At 34.3% G+C, this 23,941-nt stretch overlaps 3 protein-coding genes across 44 annotated transcripts; 1 reads left to right on the forward strand and 2 right to left on the reverse strand.

The window, feature by feature from the left end:
- Nucleotides 1–1,223: 1,223 nt before the first annotated feature.
- Nucleotides 1,224–12,306, reverse strand: LOC100807035 (Fanconi anemia group J protein homolog). 42 transcript variants are annotated; one of them, XR_005887366.1, is made up of 18 exons: nucleotides 11,721–12,303; nucleotides 11,453–11,536; nucleotides 10,815–10,888; nucleotides 10,396–10,460; nucleotides 10,039–10,156; nucleotides 9,754–9,854; nucleotides 6,552–6,903; nucleotides 6,083–6,467; nucleotides 5,720–5,998; nucleotides 3,731–3,978; nucleotides 3,423–3,507; nucleotides 3,120–3,198; nucleotides 2,547–2,611; nucleotides 2,388–2,432; nucleotides 2,197–2,295; nucleotides 1,986–2,098; nucleotides 1,478–1,717; nucleotides 1,224–1,385 (listed from the first exon to the last, which is right to left on the reverse strand). XR_005887366.1 is itself a non-coding variant. In XM_014764356.3 (11 exons), the coding sequence occupies exons 6-11, from the start codon at nucleotides 2,291–2,293 to the stop codon at nucleotides 1,266–1,268; spliced, it is 510 nt and encodes a 169-aa protein (XP_014619842.1). In that variant the 5' UTR covers nucleotides 2,294–2,295; nucleotides 2,388–2,432; nucleotides 2,547–2,611; nucleotides 3,120–3,198; nucleotides 3,423–3,507; nucleotides 3,731–4,008; the 3' UTR covers nucleotides 1,224–1,265. The 42 variants fall into 42 exon arrangements, 1 of the variants encoding a protein (XP_014619842.1); XR_005887372.1 differs by lacking the exon at nucleotides 10,815–10,888 and adding an exon at nucleotides 1,808–1,862 and having other exon boundaries at nucleotides 1,478–1,537; nucleotides 1,659–1,717; nucleotides 11,453–12,303; XR_005887348.1 differs by lacking the exon at nucleotides 11,453–11,536 and having other exon boundaries at nucleotides 9,103–9,854; nucleotides 10,815–10,894; nucleotides 11,721–12,306.
- A 3,464-nt stretch (nucleotides 12,307–15,770) lies between these two features.
- Nucleotides 15,771–17,609, forward strand: LOC102668480 (methionine S-methyltransferase). The gene is made up of 2 exons (XM_006591869.4): nucleotides 15,771–16,341; nucleotides 16,421–17,609. Exons 1-2 carry the CDS (start codon nucleotides 16,132–16,134, stop codon nucleotides 16,667–16,669), a joined length of 459 nt encoding a protein of 152 aa, XP_006591932.1. The 5' UTR covers nucleotides 15,771–16,131; the 3' UTR covers nucleotides 16,670–17,609.
- Nucleotides 17,610–18,008: 399 nt separating this feature from the next.
- On the reverse strand, nucleotides 18,009–23,603 carry LOC102670158 (uncharacterized). Its single transcript, XM_041007518.1, has 6 exons — nucleotides 23,490–23,603; nucleotides 22,228–22,302; nucleotides 22,080–22,142; nucleotides 20,864–21,040; nucleotides 18,906–19,469; nucleotides 18,009–18,818 (listed from the first exon to the last, which is right to left on the reverse strand). Exons 1-6 carry the CDS (start codon nucleotides 23,601–23,603, stop codon nucleotides 18,009–18,011), a joined length of 1,803 nt encoding a protein of 600 aa, XP_040863452.1.
- Between the last annotated feature and the right edge of the window lie 338 nt (nucleotides 23,604–23,941).

Raw genomic sequence — 23,941 nt, forward strand, 5'->3', positions numbered from 1 at the left:
ACAAACCCTAAACCCTAAACCCTAAACCCTAAACCCTAAACCCTAAACCCTAGGCCCTAAACCCTAAACCCTAAACCCTAAACCCTAAACCCTAAACCCTAAACCCTAAACCCTAAACCCTAAACCCTAAACCCTAAACCCTAAACCCTAAACCCTAAACCCTAAACCCTAAACCCTAAACCCTAAACCCTAAACCCTAAACCCTAAACCCTAAACCCTAAACCCTAAACCCTAAACCCTAAACCCTAAACCCTAAACCCTAAACCCTAAACCCTAAACCCTAAACCCTAAACCCTAAACCCTAAACCCTAAACCCTAAACCCTAAACCCTAAACCCTAAACCCTAAACCCTAAACCCTAAACCCTAAACCCTAAACCCTAAACCCTAAACCCTAAACCCTAAACCCTAAACCCTAAACCCTAAACCCTAAACCCTAAACCCTAAACCCTAAACCCTAAACCCTAAACCCTAAACCCTAAACCCTAAACCCTAAACCCTAAACCCTAAACCCTAAACCCTAAACCCTAAACCCTAAACCCTAAACCCTAAACCCTAAACCCTAAACCCTAAACCCTAAACCCTAAACCCTAAACCCTAAACCCTAAACCCTAAACCCTAAACCCTAAACCCTAAACCCTAAACCCTAAACCCTAAACCCTAAACCCTAAGCCCTAAACCCTAAACCCTAAACCCTAAACCCTAAACCCTAAACCCTAAACCCGTAAACCCCTAACCCTAACCCCTAACCCCTAACCCCTAACCCCTAACCCCTAAACCCTAAACCCTAAACCCTAAACCATAAACCCTAAACCCTAAACCCCAAACCCCAAACCCCAAACCCCAAACCCGAAACCCCAAGCCCCAAGCCCCAAGCCCCAAGCCCCAAGCCCCAAACCCCCCCAAGCCCCAAGCCCCAAGCCCCAAGCCCCAAGCCCTAAACCCTAAACCCTAAACCCTAAACCCTAAACCCTAAACCCTAAACCCTAAACCCTAAACCCTAAACCCTAAACCCTAAACCCTAAACCCTAAGCCCTAAGCCCTAAGCCCTAAGCCCTACACCCTAAGCCCCAAGCCCCAAGCCCCAAACCCCAAACCCCAAACCCCTAACACCCTAACCCCTAACCTTTAACCCCCAACCCCCAACCCCAACCCCCAACCCCCAACCCCTAAACCCCTAACCCCAAACCCCAAATCCCAAACCCCAAACCTAAATACTATAAAATTGAGGAACGTGAACAGCCAAATTACAAAATGAAAAATGCATTCACAAATTAATAATTGAAAGAGGCATAAAGAATGACAAAATGCTTAACTCCTTGACACGGTGGTGAAAATCACATTTTTCTAGCTTTTTTTTCTTGTGTTCCATCCAACTAGTAAGGCCCTGCATAAATGCAGCACTCATTAAAGATTTACAATCACTAAACGGTAAACTTATAATTCAAACATTGCAAACCCAATATATAATCCTATTACCTGTGCCATTTCATATAGTGGTTGGTAAATTGCAGCATTAATAGAGGAAAGTTGTTGGAGCTCCATATGTAGTTTTCAAAGGTATGACCATATAGTTAAGCATCATTATTAGTAATAATGAAAATAAAAGCTATAATTATTAGAGACAGTGAAAATAAAAGCTGTAAGGTTCATAACATACTATCCAAAACATCTTCATTATCCACACTGCCAGCATCACAAGTAATGTCCTCCATATTGCTGCAACGTGTAAGCATGTGAGGATCATTTCATAAAAAAAAACAGGAATAAACTATTGCCAAACTATACAAATTTTTCATTGAGCTCTACATTGGATAGCATACAACTGATGGTTTGTGAAAGACATCCGGAATCCATATATTATCTAAAAAAATAAAATAAAGCAAGTTCAATTTAACTGTAATTTTAATACTGTTTCATTGACTTGGCAACTAAATAGAAAGAGAAGAGCAGCTCACTGAGCTTCGTCAAGAATAACTATACCTACTTTAATATCCACTTCCATTGGTGCCCGAATGACTGGATTATTGATGTAGTTATATGGACAAAATACTAATTGAGCATCATTTGACATAGAACGAGCACCATAATAACAGCAACCTAAAAGTGGAGACAGCATAAGACTTGTACTTTACAAAGCTTACCACAAACTTTTAAACAAAAAAATAAAAACAAAGAATAACAACAAAAGGCCAAACCTTTTACCAATTGTCCAACTTTTACAAGATCTTCTGTCACGCACCACATTGCATCCTCCTTTCTGAAGGGAAGGATGACCTTTGACTTTATGAGCATTTCTGCATAGATTGTAAGTTTGTCATTTCACTTACTTCAGGAAAAGTGATATGAAAAATAGATAGGAAGCATGAGCAAATAAGCATACACTCACTTGAATTCTGGACACCCTGTTGCCTGATCTTTCAATAATAGTTTACTGAGAACATTTTATGAAAATTATCAGTATGAAGATTGTAAGATGAGAACATTTTATCACATGAAAAAAAAAGAAATATTATCATAAAGTTTAAAATGTCAAGGTAAAAGCAACCATTCGTCATAGATGTTCTCTTTGCCAATTATATTTTTAGTTGTGCAGTAGTGTTTCCGTCATGCCTAGCAAAATAAGAGAGGGAAAAATACTCAGTCAAATCCATATTACTTTACTGAAAGAAACATCTTTTTGCATATCAAAGAATGAGTACTAATAAGGCATTCTTACTTTTCAGTTTTCATTAACACCTTTGTTAAAATTAAAATCCTTATCATATAAGTTGGACATTGATTGGTATCTCATCAGCAATGGTTTAAAATTAACATATAATATGCTTCACAAAAAAATAAAATATAGCTTATTATTAAATAGTAATTTGAAAAATAACAGCAATGGAAATTAAAAACTCAAGGTAGGGACAATACACACTTCTATTTGAAGAAGTGGTGAATAATCACATTCTCCAAAATCATACCAAACGAAATGATATTTTGCATTAGCCTCATTAATATTGGTTAAAAACACAAAGCAAAAGGTGAATTACGACTTAGGAGAATCCAAAAATGAGCAGAAAACAAATTTGAGGATAAAAAAAATAACAGTGATATCAAAGATATAAATTCAACCTACCAACACAGCCATAGGCACCCTGTATGCAGTTTTCCGCAATTCACGAACCACTTGAGAAATTTGTGAGTGCGTTCTCCTTCTACAATTGAACAAAAAATGGTTTAGTTAAGTGATGATGCCCATATTTTAATATATAGAAAGCGACCTTGAAAATCGGAAACCATCTAATCTAATCTCTACAATACTCAGCAATGCTAATTGCTTGAAACCATAATAACAAAAATTCTCAATTTTATAACCATTAATTACTTATGCAACAAAAAAAACTGAAGCAAATTGTAACTTGATTGTAAAAACACCTACGAGGCATAATATATGGTTGGTGCTTCCTTTTTCTTCTGCTTCTTGTTGTTGATCTCAAATTGCGTATGGTCGGGAATTTCTGAAACTAAAAGCAGGACAATTGCTGAGGACAACAAAAACCAAAATAAAGGAAATATCGTGAATTAGAAGAGATAGTTACAAGAAGAAAGTGAAACCTCCTCAGGAACAAATCCACCACCAGAGCCAGAGGATCGATGGTTGCCTCCGACGCAGGCTTGAGATGGTGATGTTGAGATTTAAGTGGTGCTGCCAAGCGAGAGAGGAACAAAGAAGCGAAAGGGACTTACCAGTACCGCTTGGAGACTCAAGCAACGTGTGACAATGGCCTTCTTTCTGAGCTAGATTAAGGGTGGAAATCACTCTAGCCATAAACGCAAACTGAGATCCATATGGTTGGTAGGGAAACTCCACTTGCAAACCTCCGATGAGGTACACTTTTTTAGGATTAGGGTTTGATGCAAAGATCATTTTTTTCTTTTCCTTTCACTTCAGATTCCACAATGTCAGATGTTATGCGTCTCTCTCTACTTGTGTGCTGTATAAATTCAGCCGGGAAATCAGGTTTCTGAATACGATCAGGCAAACATTCACTCTTTTACTTTAAAGCTTGAGTTTTGTTATTTTATTAGTAATTTATATTTTTTTAAATTTTAAATTTTGGAAACTTTCAATAGACCACTTAATTAAAACAAAATAAAATAATCATGTAAATTTACTTTAACCTATCAATTGTCAATGAGGCAATTACAAAGTTGAATAAATGTTTCCAAGTTAATTTTATCAAAAATACATTCATTGATATATACTAAGAATATGAGTAAAGATAGGTCTTATCAAAATTATTAATTTTCAATAAATTTTAATAATTATACAGAGAATGTTAAAAAGAGTGTTATAGAGAATGTTAAAAAAAATATCTTATCAATTAAGTGTAATTAACATTTATATTATTTGAAATAGTTACCAACCATTATGAATATTTTTACAAATTTTTAGATAATTCAAAAAATACTTTTTTAAAAAATATTTTTCTTACTTTACATATTTAAAGATTTTATATAGTTAATTATAAATATAAATATATATTAAATTCATTAAAATATTAACTTTATTCATTTTTGGTAATTTTATTTTATAAATAAAATATTAAAATATTTTTTCATCCTTCTAAAATTACTAAAGTTTGGATTTATTTTTTATAATTTTTTGTTTGTTTTTCACTCTTATAAAATTATTATTTACTAATTTGTCATCAGAAATTACGTTTAGATTACGAACCTGTGACATTTTTTTAATTAAAATTTTAAAATGTAATTTTCAAAGGTTAAAAATCATCATATATTATAGAAAAAATATTTAAAAATGCAAGAATCAAAACAAATTAAAGCATATATCAAGCTCAACAACAACAAAGTGAATCAAAGTTTTAAAAAAATCAATAAAATAACCAGATTTGACATGAATTAAAAACATAATGAGATCTGAAATAAAATCCCTTAAAGAACTGAAATGGTGACACGATTGACAAAAGAGGCACAATGCTACATGGGGGAGTGAGGGACAAACGAACAACGAGGAGAAGAGGTTGGATTTAGGCGTTTTGGGTTCAGATATGGACAAAGATGATATTTTATGGGCGGATTTGGTTCGTGATTTTTGAAGTGAATCTAGTTGGTGGTGGTGGTATTAGGAGGTAGGTGATGACAACAATGAGGGAGAGAAGGAAGAGACAAATATCGAGACAAAGTCCAACTACTTTCGGTGCTCGTCATTTAGAATCGATGTTATTGATCAAAATGAGCTAGTGACGACGATGATGGAGTATCCACAGAGCGAGGAAGCGTGAGAGATTCTTGATGAGGATTTGAGGTTAAGTTGGATAATGGTGGATTCTTAAGGAAATTGCATGCTAAACACATCAAGTGTGAGAGTGGTGTCGGTGGAGCGACGAAGAGGGGGATCAACGACAAATGTGGCCCAATTCAACATGTCTGTCACTTTCGGGGGTGAGATGCATGTGAGGGAAGTGAGTATGTAAATGCAGGACATGGATGGACACAACTCAACCAAGTGGACTAAGTGTGTTTTCTCTTGAAAGAATAATAAAGAAGCTTATTTGTTTCTAGCCACAAACAAGAATAGGACATGAACTGTCAAAATAGGTGGACGACTTACTGTGCGCAAAGAACATGGTTGACAAACTAAACCTGCAACAGCATACAAAGATGAGTTATGACTAACTAGCTATGTGCACAAGCTACAACAAGAGTACTTACCAAAGAACTGTAACTATATGTTCCCTCAGTGACCCTCGAAACTCATCGTTTGTTCTATGTTCAAGAATCCACACCACTGCTCCAACAAAGAGGAAAAAAAATGCAGTGACACCCCACATATGTGGAGTAAATGGTCACAAGAAAGCCCAAGCATTTGACTTCAATTTTTTTTACTGGAGCAACCACAACTAGCCCCGACTCTATATATGGTCGAGTAAAATCCACAATCTTTGTTCGGACAGAGACAATCGCAATGTCACCTACAGCAGCATCAAAAACCTGTAGATGCAAGCACAAAAAATTGATATATAAAAACAAGATATTACTACATTATGTTTGTTCTATGCAGTGAGTATTACTTACATCAGAAGTAATCATGTTGACAAGATCACAGTAGCTTGGGTTCTTGTCTCCATCTCCAAACAGAATGAACTTGTATTGAACTGCATAGGGAAGCAATTTAAAGGCAGCTAGGAATATATCTATGCAATATCCTTGAATTGCATTGGTGCCATTTATTTGGGAGATCATATCTTAATAGCTAACTCTGTTGGGAATTCCAATTCTCAGTTACCTCCCGTTATTTGGGAAAACCCATCCATGAGGCTTTTCTGTTGTATTTCCTGGCCATATGACACAGTTTAGATGTTGGCTTGAAATTGAACGATTGGCAGGCTCTGCATGAAGTTTCTCAGGGGTTATTACAGAAAGGTCAGAGAACTAGACCAGTAGTCGATTCTCCTATAACCTGTAGCAATTACATTAAGAATGTCATATGATGGATTTAGAGGAGATCTATCTAAACCAAATTGAATAGGTCCAGTCAACCCACTCATATTAATGCACAATATGTTATCAAGTAACTGCTTCCCTCCATCAGAAACGCTCAAGGCACCGAAATCCAGAGCCTCTTCCCTCGTACAACTTAAATTTGTATTGTTAGAGAAGGACATGAAGGACATGAATCCAAAGTCTCATAGGTGAGACAACAACAGGTGCAGTTGTAGTAGCAGCAGCAGCACTATCAAGGACATGAACCAAGTTTAGAGCTTTACTCCTCATTGCCACCAGGTAAAATGATGGGGATTCTGCCTCTATCATTGTATGCCCGGATCTAATACATTCTTAGGCTTCCATGCAAATATTTAAATTTCACTACCAAACATATGTCACAAAACCAACACCTACAACCCCAAAATATAATGAAGAACAATTAGCAAGCAAATGGATTACTAGACCATAATTCATTTAAAAAAAAAGTTTAGCTATCAGCAAAACCATCAACGACTTCAAACCTTCTACAGCATGTAACAAAAGCACAATGAAATCCCATCAGCAGAGATGCAGACTTTAGATTTCAAGTTGTTTCACTTTATCAGCAGAGATCCCTAACGGAACTTAGCTATACAATGGGGGAAAATTATAAAAGATTTCAACACTTCGGGTTAAGAGAATAGAATCATAACAACAAATGCATTTATTTTCTATCAAAGTTAAGTTTTTTAGTCTTTGCTGATCAAAAAAAAAAGTTTTTGGTCTTTTTTCTCATCTCTGAAAATTGGGTACTTAGTTTCAAACACAAGAACCAAAAACTTGCCTCCTAACAAGAGATGAGACACATAAAAATAATAAAAAAGCAAAATAAAAACAAATTAGTAAATTAGTATAGTTTAAAAAAATTAAAAACAATCCACACTTGGCTAAAATAATTATGAAAAGAATCGTAAAATTAAAAATCACTCATTTGCTTCAAATACTTCTCAGGTTGGAGTTCAAAATAAAGGAGAAGCCATACAAAAAAAAACACAAACAAACAACACCCTTTAGCATAAATATGCTTCATACCCACCATTTTCCCAAACTTTAAATGACATAAAACTGAAACAGAAGGGGGAAATAATAATAAAATAACAAAAAAAAAAATTGAAACAAAACTCCTTATACATTCTATTTTGGAAACCATATCAACATCAGGGGTTGGATGTTCTACAAAATGAAAAGATCATGATCTATCACTGTGATTCCTCACTTGAGCAAGCTTCTTCCAAAGCTGGAAACTAGTAATCAGATTTCTTTTTCAGCTCAACAAAAAACTCGTTAACTTAATTGGACTCACCAAACAACAAAAAAAAAAAAGGCAAAAAAACACTATTCTGGAAAATTCGATGCAATTTTTCTTAAAATTGGCAAGTCAGTCAAGACTGTTAAAAAGCTAAGAGGTTCCCAATTATTTTGGTTTAGTTTATCTAACATTGGCAACCTTCTCTGTCATGCACAGAAGCACGGAAAAGAACAGCCTAGCTTCGAGGGCTAGGAACCTCCATAAGAGAGAAGGATAAGGAAGAAAACTTGTATTATTTTTCTGCTGTCATCTATTACATACTAAGCATCCCTTATATAGAGGCACTAGCCAAGGGTGCCCCTACGAAAATAGAAGGTGCTAGAATGCGAAAAGAAAATAACAGAAAAGTGGAAAATGACGACAATGCAGTGCTGCACGATGGGAAGCAACATGCCAACAGCATATTTCCTATGAACCAGTATCCTCCTGACAGCTCAGCACCTTCTAACAGATTCTGTTAAAGGGAATCCACCAAGGGTTTGTGCCCTTAGTGGTACTTTTGCTGGTTTGTTTTGTCCCTCCTAACATTCTCCCATCAGAATTCTAAGGGTGTAAAAAATTAAAAGTAAGCTTTATTATATAAATTAATTTCAAATTACCACTTTTACTTCTAAAAACTGAATTTATTTTTGTCCAATAACAAGTTCAATTTCTCTTGATTAACTCAAATAGCTTTTACACAAATCATTTAACAATTTTCTTCAAAACTCTTTTAAAATTAAATTCCCGACCTTCTTTTCTTTCCCTACCCAAATTGATATATTTTAATATATCTTAAAGTATCTTACACATTATATTTAAATTACAACTTATCAAATTCCAATTTCTTTCATCCTCACCAAACCTCCCCCCATCTCATATCCAACTTTTAAGAAAATTCCTTAACTGATTCAAGTTGAATTAGAAAAGGAAAAGGTCAAAGAAGATTGGCCTTCCCCCACCTCTTGAGAATGATACCCAACACCAAATAAACACGGGTATAACTCAAAAGCTATTTTTTTTACCTAAAAGAAGATTGGCCTTCCCCCACCTCTTGAGAATGATACCCAACACCAAATAAACACGGGTATAACTCAAAAGCTATTTTTTTTACCTAAACCCTAAACACCAAACCCCAAACCCCAAACCCCTAACCCCAAACCCCCAACCCCAAACCCCAAACCCCAAACCCCAAACCCCCAAACCCCCAAACCCCAAACCCCCAACCCCCAACCCCCAACCCCTAAACATTTGTCCATCTTAATGTAGTAAAATTTCAAACCTTGAAAATCTTGACATTTTTCTCCTTGCGAAATGGTCGATTATTGCAATTTTCTGAGCAGCGACCTTTGAACAGCTTATGCATTGAATCCTGATAGATGATATATCATGCAATAACTAATGTATAACCCTGTTTATGAAATCTTACTAGACAAGTAAATTAGTATTACAAGTTTACAACCAATTACAGTGACATGTCATATAATGTGTAGCATGATAGTGCATGTTTGTATCACTGGTGTGTTGTCTGCTACCTATGTTTTGAAAAGCATCTTACTCGTTCCTTATACAGTGAAAGGGCATGGCAATTCACATTGCTGCAATTAGAACGGCAATACAAACATGCTAATATTTGGTGTATAACTGTAGGTGTAACCAGGCAGAAGGTTAACATAATTTTGTAGTCCAGACAAATAATATTTCTCAATATAATTTGTTAACACAAATTAGTAGCAGGCATCAATATTTATATCCTTCAAGTCAGGGATCACCAATATTTCAACCATAAAAAATCGTATATATGTTGGTTATACAACAAAAAATAACTCATTGTCAACTAAAATTAAATAACGTACATTATCTACATCTACAGACTACAAGTTTCATTCAAAACAAAAAGAAAAAGAAAAACACTCTGATAGTGCACACGAACCTGCACACACAATCATCAGAACATGTAACAAGTAGAACTGCAACTGGTGCACCCTGCACCATCATCCATATCACTATGTTTCTTCTTTACTAAGTATATATCTGATATTAATTCAGGCTAGCAACAAGGTGAGCAGTGCAATAATTAACTTCACAATTGTTAAATATTAAATATACCAAGTGTCAAAATCATGTTATTTTACTTAGCATTCAAAAAGGGCTACACTAATTTTAATTTTATTAAATATAGTAGTTTCACAAGATAACAAGAAAACATGTAGGATACTGCATCTTATGTGTACATATGATGGTGACTACTCCATCTTACTGTCCATGTCTTTCCAAGTGAAGTCAATCTTAAACTCCTCACTCATAAATGCAAGAGGCAATCGACAAAATACTTCCTGGAAAAAGGTGGGGTAAGATATCTTCCAAAATTGATATTAACAAAATTACAAAAAGTCTTATGTAAATAGCTGTAGAATTTGTATTAATTTAATAATACAAGTTTCTTTCTTTCTCAAACATGCTATATATTATTCATTTTACAACAGGTATCCATAATGCCAAATATATAGCAAAGGATCAGCACAGGATATATACATAAGAGCAGTAGATGTAAAACATTTTTCATAAGCCTTACAGAAATGTCACTTGTCGAAGCATCAGGCTGCTCATCAAACAAATACAGCATTCCTGTCAGCCAGCCTAATCAATGAAAAATACCAATAAAAAAATAAAACTTTGAAAAGACATATCTAAATCTAGTGAGAAATATTCTACAAATATATCAATCCAATTAGAAGCAGTAAAACCTTATGAAGCATATTGCATATTGCAGGTGTCACAACTAAGTCGATGTAAACATCAAACATCATCAAATAAGCTTATAAAAGGAAAGACATCACAAGGTAAAGAAAGAAAGAAAAATTAGATATCCCAAGCACAACAAATAACTGAATTTGAATGTAGGTGGGAATCTAATGGAAGGGCATACAGCAATTTGCAATATAATCAATAAACAATAACAGTAAAAGATTCAGGTGAAAAGAAAAAATTGACCTTCCTATCCAAGCGCCAATCAGAAGGATGCCTCCAGCAAACAGCATGCCCAAGATGATCTTTTAGTTGCAACACTAAATCTGACCATGGTGCACATTTACTATGGAAAGCTATTTTACACCTAACACACCTAAACAGCTTTTTCTTGCAAATGAAGCATACATGTTCATTGAATGACATAATATGAGTATGACAAGACAAGGGGGACAAAATACACAAAAAAGACTGGACGTTGTTGGATGTTGGGTAAATAGCTTAATTCAATAAGCTCTTGCTAAGTGAGAATTATTCATAAGTGTTACACACATAAACAGTTTAGAACTTGTGATCGATTTCCACTTTCACATGTGTTCATACCACCCAAGTTCATCACATGACACAATTAATCTAACATTTGCTCCCTATTTTAAATATCAGCTAAATGATACATTAAGTATCCAATTAATCTTCTATAAATTGCATTAATCAAAAGGAAACCATAATTCACAGCACAGTAATACTACTAATATATGAGCTGCCCATGAAATGCGGTTATAATTTTAAGACCGTGTGTAAAGTAGGAGCCAATACATGTAAATTCATATGCAAAGGCATATCAGTGCATTAAGGAAGTGAGGGTCATGTCACTAAAAACCTACATGTTGTGGACACTTTGAATTTTTTCAGAGTCGAAGGCCCAACAGCTTCTTTTGCACATTCAGAATGGTAACGCGTGTCACATCCTCGAACAGAACACAAGAGCTCATCATCCCCAATGTAAATAAAATGGCAGCAAAAACGACATTCACCCTCAACCCAGTCACATAACAAAAAATTAAATGAAACCCATTATCAGTTAAAACAAAAAACAGTTAATTACATGTCAAATCCATTAATCAGTATATTAAAGATTGTTAAAATAATTACCATCTAGGGAGCGCCAACTAGAAAAGGATCTTTGAGGTGATCTTGGAAAGGCCTTGTCGGCGGTGGGGGCTTATTGACCCGATCCAGGGAGCCATGGGTGCGCTTCAAAACCCAAGTTTCGAAGGCAGGTTCAGAATCGAAGCCATTGGTTAGGGTTTTGACAGGAGCGTCAAGAGCATCATCGGAGGAGTAGTGAGAGAGTTTAAGAGCCGCGGAGAGAGATAGGTTCCCCAAATCTGACATTGTGGAAATCCTTAGAAGAAACTTGCTGACAGAGGCACAGGGTAGGGAAAAGAAAGATAGAAAAGTGGTACGAAACTTCAAAACTGTTACTACTACTCCTACCATCTTCCCTTGAGATTTTGTGGTGTTGTTTAGGGTTTAGGGAAAAGAAAGATACAGAGAAAGACAAAGCAGCGAAGAAGAAAAGAAAGACAAAGCAGCGAAGAAGAAAAGAAAAGGAGGTAAAAATGGGCCGAGAAGTATGGTTTTGTAATTTTCAGGGGATGGTGTGAAAGTACCAAAGGTGCATGGAACAAGGTTTATATTTACGATTTTGGGGGTGTTGTGTATTGACTGGTGAGGGAGAACAAGATTGATTTTACATCAAGCTATATTGTATTGGGTAGTGTCGTTGGAGGGGGTCGCAAAAATGAAAGCAGGATTATGAATAAATAAATTATAATAATTTTCATAAACTCTCTTAAATAATTAAAAAAAATCTTTATGAAAATAATTTATTATTCTATTGTATATATAAATAAAGATTTCATGAATAAAAAAAATATCATATAATAACTTCTTATTCATTCAATATTTATTAAATATCATTGATTTTATTTTAATTAGTTAATTCGAAGTAGTTCAAATTCAAAATAATAAAATAATAAATGTTACGATTTATTTATGATTCTATTAAAATCAAATTTTATTGAATCAATCAATCCATTTAAATACTTAAAATAAAAATGTATACAATTATGTTATCTTTTCAATTCATTATATTGTACATAATTATTTTAATTGGTGAAAATTCTTTTATTCTTTATGTTACCTACCTATTATTATTATTTAAAAATGTGAGATGAATTTGTCGATTATTTTTTATTATTTAAAATTTAGTGTTTTTATTAAAACCATGTTATACTATTTTTCATACATAACTTAGTCTTTTTTTTCATTGTTTTTCCTTTGTGAAAGTCTTATATTTATTAATTTAAATTTATTTTTTATAATTTAATATTTTATTATATTATAAGTGTTAACGTATATAAACATTCAAAAGATATATGATATGCGTTTTTATTAGATAGATTTTTATTTTTCTTATTCAATATTTTGAACCATAAGTCGAGTTATGTAATAAAAAAATATATAGTTCATGTTACATATTACTTACCATAATCAATTATGTGATACAAAATAAACTTAAATATTCTACTAATGTGTGATAAAAAAAAAAGGCAATGCAATGAATATCATGACCAAGCCTTCAAACAAGAGTCAAATATGAATAATAAATAAATTATTATATACCTTTTTGTATTGAATACTAAATCATAAACAGTAAATTCACAATACCCTAATCCCCAAACCTTGAAACCTAAACACTAAAAATCCAAAATCCTAAGCCATCGCAACCCAAAACCTTTAACACCCCAAATCCTAAGTCCCCTAAACCATGAACACCTAAAATCCTAAACATCATAAACCCTAATCCATATATCATAAGCCATACAACCCAAACCATACACACTACTCCCAAACCCCAAAACCCCTAAATTGATAAACCCCAAATCCTTAAACCCAACATCATAAGCGGATACATCTCTAGTATTTATACTACAAATAAACAATTATTACAACTAACATTAGTAACTATCAACTTATTTTATGGTAGTTGAGCGAACTAACAAAGTTAACTGTCAGTAATTAAAAAAATATAAAATAAGTAATTCTACTCTTGTACTCTAATAGGTGATAAAGGGATATCCAACAATTTAAGAGTTTCACATTTTACTTTGAATCCTAATTAACAAGGCACATGTTCTTTTTACAAAAGTAAAAGATTATTGATGTGACCAATAAAATAAAAATGTAGAAAATTGCAAGAAACTACAAAGTAATCTCTGAGAAAGTCTATGTAAATTTTATATTTATATTTGGTAAAATACTCAATAAGTTATTGCATCTAGAGTCTAGTGCACAATTAGAAAATGGTTGCAATAGCTAGCTAACTTTAAATAAGTCATTACAACTAACTAACCTTGAATAACAACTAGAAAGGGTTTCAATAGAAGCTAAAGCTTCTCTAGCTAAACTGGTAACTAGCTTACTCTACGAATATGTTTAACATTCCCCCTGCAAACTTTGTGGATAAAGTTGGTTGAACAACATGAGTTTATCTTGAAGATTATAGAACCTAGTTTGGATAGCTCCCTAGTGAGAACATGACATGATTAGGCTCTAATGATTTACTCTTGTCAGTTTAGACACACCTTAGAGGAGAATATATGTATATGTCTATGCGACAACCAGGATTGATGGATTGAATCCACTTATATTACATTGACACCAATGCATTTAATCAGTTAATGGCGAGGGCTTATAGATTTTATATGAAAATGAGATACTTTATCTATGAAAATACTTTCTCAAATTATGTAACTTGAGGGAAGATTTATGTTAAATTATTATGGATAATTATGATGTTAAAATTTAGTGAAACTTGCATGACTTATTTTTGGATTATAGTGTTAGACAACTACACGATATATTGATGTATATTAGAGAATATTCGGGTTAGGAAACATGATCTGCGATTTATTTCTTGGATTATATTCAACTTATTTTAGTTCTTATTTTGTTAAGCTTCCTAATTCATATAATATAAACATTACCGAATCATTCTTCCTTTAACTTGTTTTGCTCATGAAAAGGGAAGGCTCTATATAATGACCATGGTTTTGCTTGTTTCGAACAATGTGACATATTAATTGAATTATGTTTCTTGTAAATTCCATTTTACTTTTATATTCCTCACAATTATTGGATGTGTATGTTACTCTTGATGTGTTCTTATCTTATTATTTGTTGTGTATTTTTTTATAAATAAAGATCTTAGTTAAAGTTGGAAGATGACTTCCACAACCAGTTTCAATCTAATCCAACTACAATTGGGAGTAAGAACCTGAAAACTTGCGATTCATAGTGTCAGTGCTCCATTTTTTTTCCACTGCAAGCTATGCATTTCAAAAATACTGGTTAGTGAACTTGACAAAACACATGTGAGTATATTTACTCTAACTTCTAGACAATGTGAATGCAACGATGAGAAACATTGAAACATCTCCCACATAGATAGATAAAAAATGGTGAAATACAAAAAAGAAACGTCAACCCTAGACCCGAGGCCATAAACCCGATACCCTAGACCCTGGACCGTGGACCTCAAAAAAAAAAATTGATTTATGTAACGGGCCCGAACTCGTGGGGTTCACCCTGAATCCATCCCGACGAAAAATATTCGAACCTTGAATTCCCTGATAGCAAAAGTTGAGTTCAGGGTCGAGATAAGATCATTATTACCCGCTCCGCTAATAATTATTTTACAACAATATCATTATATATATAACACATTAAAAAACATGAAACTATTAAATTAAATTTTATGTTAATGTTAAATTAAATTTTATGTTGTCATAAACAATCTAAAAATATGTTAAAGTTATTATTTAAAATTATATTTTTCATTATATGAAAAATTATATATATTTTTATAAAATTTTATAAGAATGTCAAAAACGTGATGAAACTCGATGTGGTCACTCAGTTGGATTTCAATGGGCAAGAAGAGACAAATGAAAAGTTGGGGGTGGGTGGGATAAGCCAAATCAGATCCAACCCATGTATATATATATATATATATATATATATATATATATATATATATATATATATATATATATATAATATTTTTAAATAAAAAATACTAAAATCTATAATAAAATTATATATCTCTTAAAAAAATTAAAGTTAAGGCACTTAAACGCGATAGAAAAGAAAGGGTCGTATGAATGGGATGCTGAGTGTCAGATTCACAGTCTCTCTCGCCTCTAACTAACTGAATTCATTACTCTGACTCTTTCATAGTTGTCTTATCATTCCTTCATTCTCTCTCTCAGAACTCAGAAGGAATTAGGAAAAATGAGTTGGATGTCGGTGGATGAGTTCCTGGTGCAGTGCAAGAAGTCAGGAGACGCTGCCTACGCCTCCTTGCGGTCGCTGCTGGAGCGCCTAGACAATCCCGAGACCCGTTCTCAGGCTCGGATCTTTCTTTCCCACCTTCAGAAGCGTTTCCCCACCAAGGACTCCTGCGAGCGTATTGCCTTTACCCATTATTGTCTCGCTAATGCATTGCATTGCAGGACATCACGGGAGAAACAAATTGACTATGATGGTCATTCCAAGCATTTTTCTCCCCGAAGACTGGTCCTTCACTTTTGACGAAGGCATTAATAGACATCCAGACTCCATTTTCAAGGAGAGGACTGTTGCCGAGTTAGGTTGCGGAAATGGATGGATTTCCATTGCCATTGCCGAGAAGTGGTTACCATACAAGGTTTCCTTCAATCACTCTTCTCATCTCCTTGCATTTTTACCCTTTTCCCGGCCATAACACGTACAACTAATTTCTGCAGGTTTATGGCCTTGATATCAATCCTAGAGCGGTGAAGGTTTCCTGGATAAACTTATACTTGAATGCTTTAGATGAAAATGGCCACCTAATCTATGACGTGGAGAATAAAACTTTGCTGGATAGGGTAGAGTTCCATGAATCTGATCTTCTATCCTATTGCAGGGAAAAAGACATTCAACTTGAAAGAATTGTTGGATGCTTACCTCAGGTAATTCCACAACGCATAGTTGTTTGCCTTTCATTGAGATAGAAAAAAAGTGCACCAGTGTTTGTCTTGGTTCGGTCATCAATCACTTTGTAACCGATGTCCAGTCCGTAAGCTAAAGTCCAAGATTTATCCATTAATAACCATAGTTGTACAATATTAAGCAATTACAAAGCCAGTGTAGTCATCTCACCCTGAAAATCCACAGCACAATAAGGATTTCTTAATTCTTACCCTTGCAGAAAATCAAAGTAAAAGGAGATATATGAACACTCAATAGTGAAAATGCAAGTTGAAGTCCTAAGAATCTCTCAATAATGGACAAGAAAAGCTCAAAGATGCATCTTTGTGTGGTTTTAGATGATTCTCAGTGTATTTCTTTTCCTTTCTGAAACCCCAAGGTTTGATTTTAAACGCCCAAGATATATTAGGTAATATCTAATAGAAATACTAATTGAATAAATGTGTTTCAAAAGTTAGAATTTGAAACGCTTTTTCACTTAAGTTGTGCTTTATATAATTGATTGTTTATAATACAGAATCACCAAAATGTTTCATCCTGAAGAAAAATCGATTATTTGATTCAAAACACACTTATTTATAAAAGTAAAATTTTACATTGAAACAATTTTAATTAGTTATCTAGGTTTTCAAAAATAAAGAGAAAATCATTTAAAGAGATCAAAAAAGTAGTTTTGTCCACCCGCTCTCCCACTCTTTGTCTCTCTCTCTCCCCCTACTCATTCCCTCTGTTTTTCTTTTTTTTGCAACAAACTTAAAATGCCTTAACAGCTTCTTAAGTAAAAATGTTTTTCTTTTACTCCTGTTTTCTTAAGCATTTCATTGCCATTTTTAACAATAGTAGTGCGGCCAATCAAGTGAATAAAATATCAATCTAGTTCGCTTATTAATGTTATACCTAAGTATTTTAAATCAGACCCTAACTAACTAACCATTGGTTACCTATCAATCTATCCAGTTTCTTTCACTTCCTTTGACTCTTAATAAAAACCAAAATCTTAGGACATAACATAAATAAATGAGCAAGATTTCTTTAGATTGTTGTAAAAAAGCTCAAGTCGGTGTGCCAAAGGCTTTAAATTATGCATTGCCATCATTAGTTGGGTTGCTCTCCCAACTCACTACCACAGTCACATTGGGTAAGGATGAACGGAACTAATTGAGTACGGAAACAAGAACAGAAAACAGAAATGAGAAAGAAAATCCTTAAAAGAGATAAAAAAAGTAGTTTTGTCCACCAATGATGACTGCAACATGTCAAGGAATTGCTATATTTTGTTTGGTAAAGATGACTCCCCCACTCCTAGACCTTAATAAGATGGAACCAGCAAAACAAAAGTAATTGCAAAAGAAAAACTTTAAATCATTCCAATTTAAAACAAAGACTCAAATTTAACTCAACAGTAAACAAGAATACCTTTAATCGCCGTAAAATGTCAATAACTAACGACAATCTTCCTGTTGCTTGAGCATCCATTAAAAACTTGTACTCCTCCGGAGGAAGATCAGAGAGATGTAAATCCATCTTGCACTTTCCAATCATTTCTTCATAATTTTTAGTGGAACCAACAACTTTTAAGAATAGTTCAACTGGCATTTCTTTAATAGTTGCTTCTAGAAAAAATAGTTTGCTGCTACTATGAGGAGTATCAGTTCCCTCGAAGGCACATTTTTTAGATGATAAAACATCAATATGGCTTGTTGACCTATGCAGACAATCCCAAATAAAACTGTGCAGCAGCTTTGCACAAATCATTTTTGCTAATACAAATCCATTAGCACGCATGGCTTCTGCTTTACTAGCCTGCCCATCTGGAACTATAACGCTTTGATTTTTCTGAATACCCTCCATTACAGGTAGCAATAAATCATTTTTCTGATGTGAAGCACTTTTGCTGTGAATATAACAATTAAATGATCGTATTCTATCTTGAATTTCATCAAATAACTCAGGAGTTAGACTCATGGATGGATGCACAACTACCACACAATCTTTTGTCCTGGAATATTCAGAAATAACAGGTGAATGTACTGTTATACATTTGACCTTCTCCTGTTCTTGAAGTTTAGTTAATATTCGGTCAATAGTCTTGCGGTCCACTTTTGTAGACTTATCCTTCTCAAAGCAAATAAGACACCTATTTATCTCAGATTTCAAAATGAACCTTTCATCCTGCATGGGGAAAAATGTAAAAAGAAATGCCATAGAATGCTTCATTTGCAATAGGATTAGGAAAGGTAAAAAGAAAAAAGGACAGACCTTTAGTCTTTCTAGTATCCTATTTGCCCTTCTAGTGTTATCCACACTTAAAGATAAACTTGCATATCTTTGATTTGGTCCAGTAGAGAATGGTTTCAACATGTCAGATGGAAATGCTCCTGATGGTGCATTGTCTGCCTCCACTGATGAACTGACCGATTTGCAGTGAGAAACTGTACTTCTTCGGTCAAGGACCAAATCTTGCAAGTCTGCTGACGTTCCTACAAAGTTTGACTCAGTATTTCTTGGAGATACACAAGATAGTTCTGCACCAACACCTCTATCTTCCAATTTTGCAGGGTCATCAAGTTTTCCACTGGTAGTTGAAGTCTCAAATTCAGATAATATTTTTGAACTGTCAGGCACATTGTTTAAAGTTTTGTTTTCATCAAGCTTGCAAATAAGTCCAACTTCTGGTTCAGGGTTGAAATTTTTAGAAATCCAAACTCGATTTGCCTTAGATTTTAGGCATTGTTCTTCCTGCACTTTCATTCCAAATCTATAGCACAAATTTACAAGTCGAATGTGACTCTTTTTCAGTTCAATCCCAAGCCTCTCACATATCTGTTTACAAAAAAATCCCAATAAATTCAAAGTGCAAAGGCAATGATATTCACATTTAAGGATGCATCATTGAGAACCAGCCCTAAAAACATAACTTCATTTGAAGAGAGAGAAGATAAAAAGAATGGAGCTGATTTCAATTAAAAAGTTCAAAAGTTTATACAAGAGACAAACATTCCAAACAAAGAGAAAAGGTTGTCGAGCTGTAAATATTAGGTATTAACTGTAAAGGTTTAAATAGCTTAGATTGAGGGATATTAATTAGGAGAAAATTGAGGGGCATTGATGAGGAGAAAGTGTATGAGATGGTTTGATTAGGAGTGATTTGTTTCCTTTTTGGATGCTTGATCATTCTTTAAATACCTATTTAATTCCTCTATGGAGAATAAAAATGGAATCATTTTATTGTCACATATTTCTAGATTTTTCTACAAAGGTATGTCTAAATAAATCTTTTTTTTATAAAAAAAAGATTCATTACATAGAAAGGATGGAAAATACATTGTGGTACAGGATAAGATATCCTCCAAGGTCTAGAGCAGAATAGAAACAACTAGGAGTGAAACAACAATAAATTGGAGCCAAGCCTACATCCTCAGTCTCTCTGCATATCAGTAATCAGACAATAGCAAGTAGCAACTCCCTAGAAGCAATACCAAGCAGAACACCAATAGAAGCCATACACACAAACTCAGTCCCCTAAAAGCATTTAAATGAGCAGGAACCCATCGCTTCTCATTATTGGGAAGCAATCATTCCATCTAATTGTTATTTAGGAAACATTTCCCCTTTTTATTTGTTACAAATTGACCTTGCCATTGAAATACTGAATAAAGACATCACATGCTTTTAAGACTATCAGCCACAGTATGGGAAGCTGACCAAGCTCCCTAATCATTTAACATTTATATCTGACAGCAGGAACTATATTGCAAAGACAGAATTAAGAACACAATGAAACTGCATCACAAGGTTTGGGTGAGCTTGTGCCTTGTCCATGCTTCAAGCTAAAAGAGCATTTGCATGACACAACCAATTCACTCAAACAGTATAACTTCACCCTTAATATCATCTCTACAACTATATCTCACTTTATAGAAATTCACTGCAACCATTTTCTTGCCAGTAATACATTAAAAAACGCAAATTATATTGCAAAATATTCCCTCTAAATCTTCTCTAAACAACAACATAAATTTAAATATAATATCCATCAGCAAGTTTATTCAAGTACTTTTAGAAAGAAATAGCCAACCTCTGATCCATATCAATTCATCAATGCCCTAAACAATGTAAATCAATTAATCTAATTGTTTGTTAATCCTTTCTCTTTTCCTGGAATTGACATCTTTTCATGTCTTCCAACAAAGAGAATATAAGAATAAAAAATGCACCTCCTTCAAAGTAATGCCACAAGATCCTGCAGCATCAATAATATCATAAATTTGATGCTCCATGGGAAGCTCCACAAGCTGATCAATAACTTGACATATTTTCCCAGAGTTCAACTTTTTATCTTCATTTCCAGATTCTGTAGTTATTGGGTCAAGAAGGCGCAGGCAAGCCTCAATCTGCAAACACGTAAAGACTTACATCTATATGATCACCACAACAAAGTCATACTAACTTATGCCTAAGAGGGGGGAGGGCAGGAATTGGTTGATTGTAAAGGACAAAATATTCAATTGATATAAAGAGGTGTAAACATGAGGTATAAAAAAGAGATATAATAATCTAAAAGGGAAAACGATGGGAGCTAAAAGAAGAGGTTTGGTTACTCAGACAGTCAAATGAGTCAATATTAATCTCATGGCATGAATAGTGGAGAATTTGTTGTCACTGCCATGTTATTTGAAAGGACTGTGTTAAAATACAGATCCACCAAGTACCCACATCTTATATTTTCAGGCAATTACAAGATCAATCAGATTCATTCTTGTCTTGCAACAGTAAAAGATGCCATACTTAGAAATTCAAGGGTGAAAATGATACATTGCAAGCCCAAACAATATGTTTTTACCCTTAATGTGACTACTTGTTTATTTATTTATTTTGACAGAATTTTTTTTTTTATCAGCAAAATAAATGTATTATATATATATATATATAATTGAAACAGTACCAGAGGTACTAATACAAAAGGGATATACAGTCCTTATATCTAGACACCAGAGATGAATGGTATTCTAGATATTAGGAGAACATCTAGTTTGTTCTATTTGTATCACCCATTACATAAACAAAACCCTGTCTAATATTGCTTGACCATTGATTTAGATGGGTTGTGAAGTCTTTCTCAAAATGTCTAAGCCAAGTCCAGGTCAAGAAAATAGCTTCTTCAAACAATTGATTAGCATCGAATTCTGCATTTGAGAACAGCATTCTGTTTCTGAGCTTCCAAATAGCCCATGTTACCGTCAATCACCAATCGATTTATTTTGACAGAATAATGTAACTGATAAGTTGGATTTTCTTCCCATATGGAGAAGAAGATTTATAATGCTTGCCAAGAAAGACATTGCTGAGAAAATTACAATCTCCAGCAAAGACTAAAATTCATCAAACAGGAATGAGTTACAAAAAACATAGATACAGTGTAAACTAACCAACCTTGCCATTCACCTTAGCGTCAAACTGCTCCACAATACCATGTGCTTTCAACCTTTGAGAAATCTGGTTACACAAGCAATAAGGAAATCTGGACATATAGGAGAAGACATAATTATAATTTTGGAAAGTTCAAACTCAGAAAACATACTTGTCGCCAAGCCCTTTGTTTTGGACGCGATCCACAGTAACCAAGATCCTTCTTAATATCTGACACAAGAAGAACCTTGAATAAAAAAGATGACAATTAAAACATGAGCATAAAATGATGAGAATAGTCGGTTGGTAACTTTAAAATCATCTGGTTGAATGCCAGATTTTATCATTTCCTTGAAAGTCTCTGTAGCTTCCCTTAGCCTCATATCCATAGAATACAAGCCAAGAACATTATTATAACTCAATATATCAGTCAAGAATCCTAGTCCTTCTCATCTGCGTTGCAATTTGAATGTTTTATCCAATCTTCCAATTTTCTTATACATACATAGCATCATTGCATATGAAAACTCATTTACAACTTCATTCTTCATCAAGCTCTCAAATATCTCTTTTGCTTGCTCAACCATAAGTCTCTCAGTATACAGATCAATCATACAATTAAAGGAAAATAAAGAAAGAACTTCATCCGATAATTGAAGCAACTTGTATGTTTCTTGTGCTTCTTTCAGGTAGCCTACTTTAGTATACAACTTTATGAAAGAGTTATATATAGCCGGATTCCCTGACAATCCTGCCTTTCTCATTTCGTTAACATAATTGATGGCTTCTTTACACTTCCTGCATCAGCAAAAGCATTGATAAAAACACCATAAATAATGACATCAGGCGCATATCCAAGCATCTCCCTGTATAATTCTTCTCCCATTTCCAATTGGCCAAACTTTGCGAAGCTTGATATCACACCACAATATGGGATATCACACCACAATATGGGACGCAGTCACTCGCAAGTCCTGCCTCATGCATTTTTTTAAGATAAGATTTGGAATGCGCCGCTTCGAGAACCATTTTCCTTGCCGGAGTATGCATACAAGAGGGTACGGTAACTCACAACATCTGGCTAAAGGAAGGCCTCTTTCATCCTTGCAAGATGTTTAGCTGCCAAGTAGACCTTATTATTCTTAATATAAAGAGAAATGAGGATGTTATATGTCCTAGTGTCGGGTAGGCACCAAACTCTCCCATTTTCGGAAACAGAAAACAACCTTGTCGTAAATGTCCACAGTTTTCCATACAAGTGAATCATTTGCGGTATGTTTAAGTATTGAGTGCAACTGTATTCAAGGCCCTGCCTTGTTTGATCATCCTAGCAAAAGTTTCACATGCTGCGCGAAATTGACCACCCCTCCCATATGTGTCAATCAAGGTAGCATATGTATGAGAGCTTAAACAAAAATTGGTATCTGATACTACTTTATCATCCACACCTAATCTAAAAGGTGCACCTCTTATCCATCTCCTGAAAAACTCAAGAAAGAGCTTTTCGAAACTCGCCGGCCTCTTGTACAAGAGAACAGCAATCCCCATGGTGACCTCATCGGGCTCAAATACTCCATTCCTTGACTCTGCATCCTCTGAAGCCGCGCGAGTGCTTCCTCTTTGAGTCCACCTTTGCTTTACCTCTTGAGAGGACTCATTGTGATCAGAATTTGTGTCAGCCTCATGATAAAATAAAGAATCTACTACTGCCAAAGTTTGCTGCAGAGCTTGCCTTTTGTGTTCTCAAAAACCAAAATATTTCTTTTTGGCCAAATAGCCCACAGATGACAAAAGATGTAGCTCAAAGCTTCTATTTCTTTGGATGTGAACTATGCGTTAACCCAATCAGAGAAATCACAGATGACATCATTTTTTTTATATACTTA

Source organism: Glycine max, chromosome 12, assembly GCF_000004515.6.
Source record: "Glycine max cultivar Williams 82 chromosome 12, Glycine_max_v4.0, whole genome shotgun sequence".
In the NCBI taxonomy this organism is placed as follows: Eukaryota; Viridiplantae; Streptophyta; class Magnoliopsida; order Fabales; family Fabaceae; genus Glycine; species Glycine max.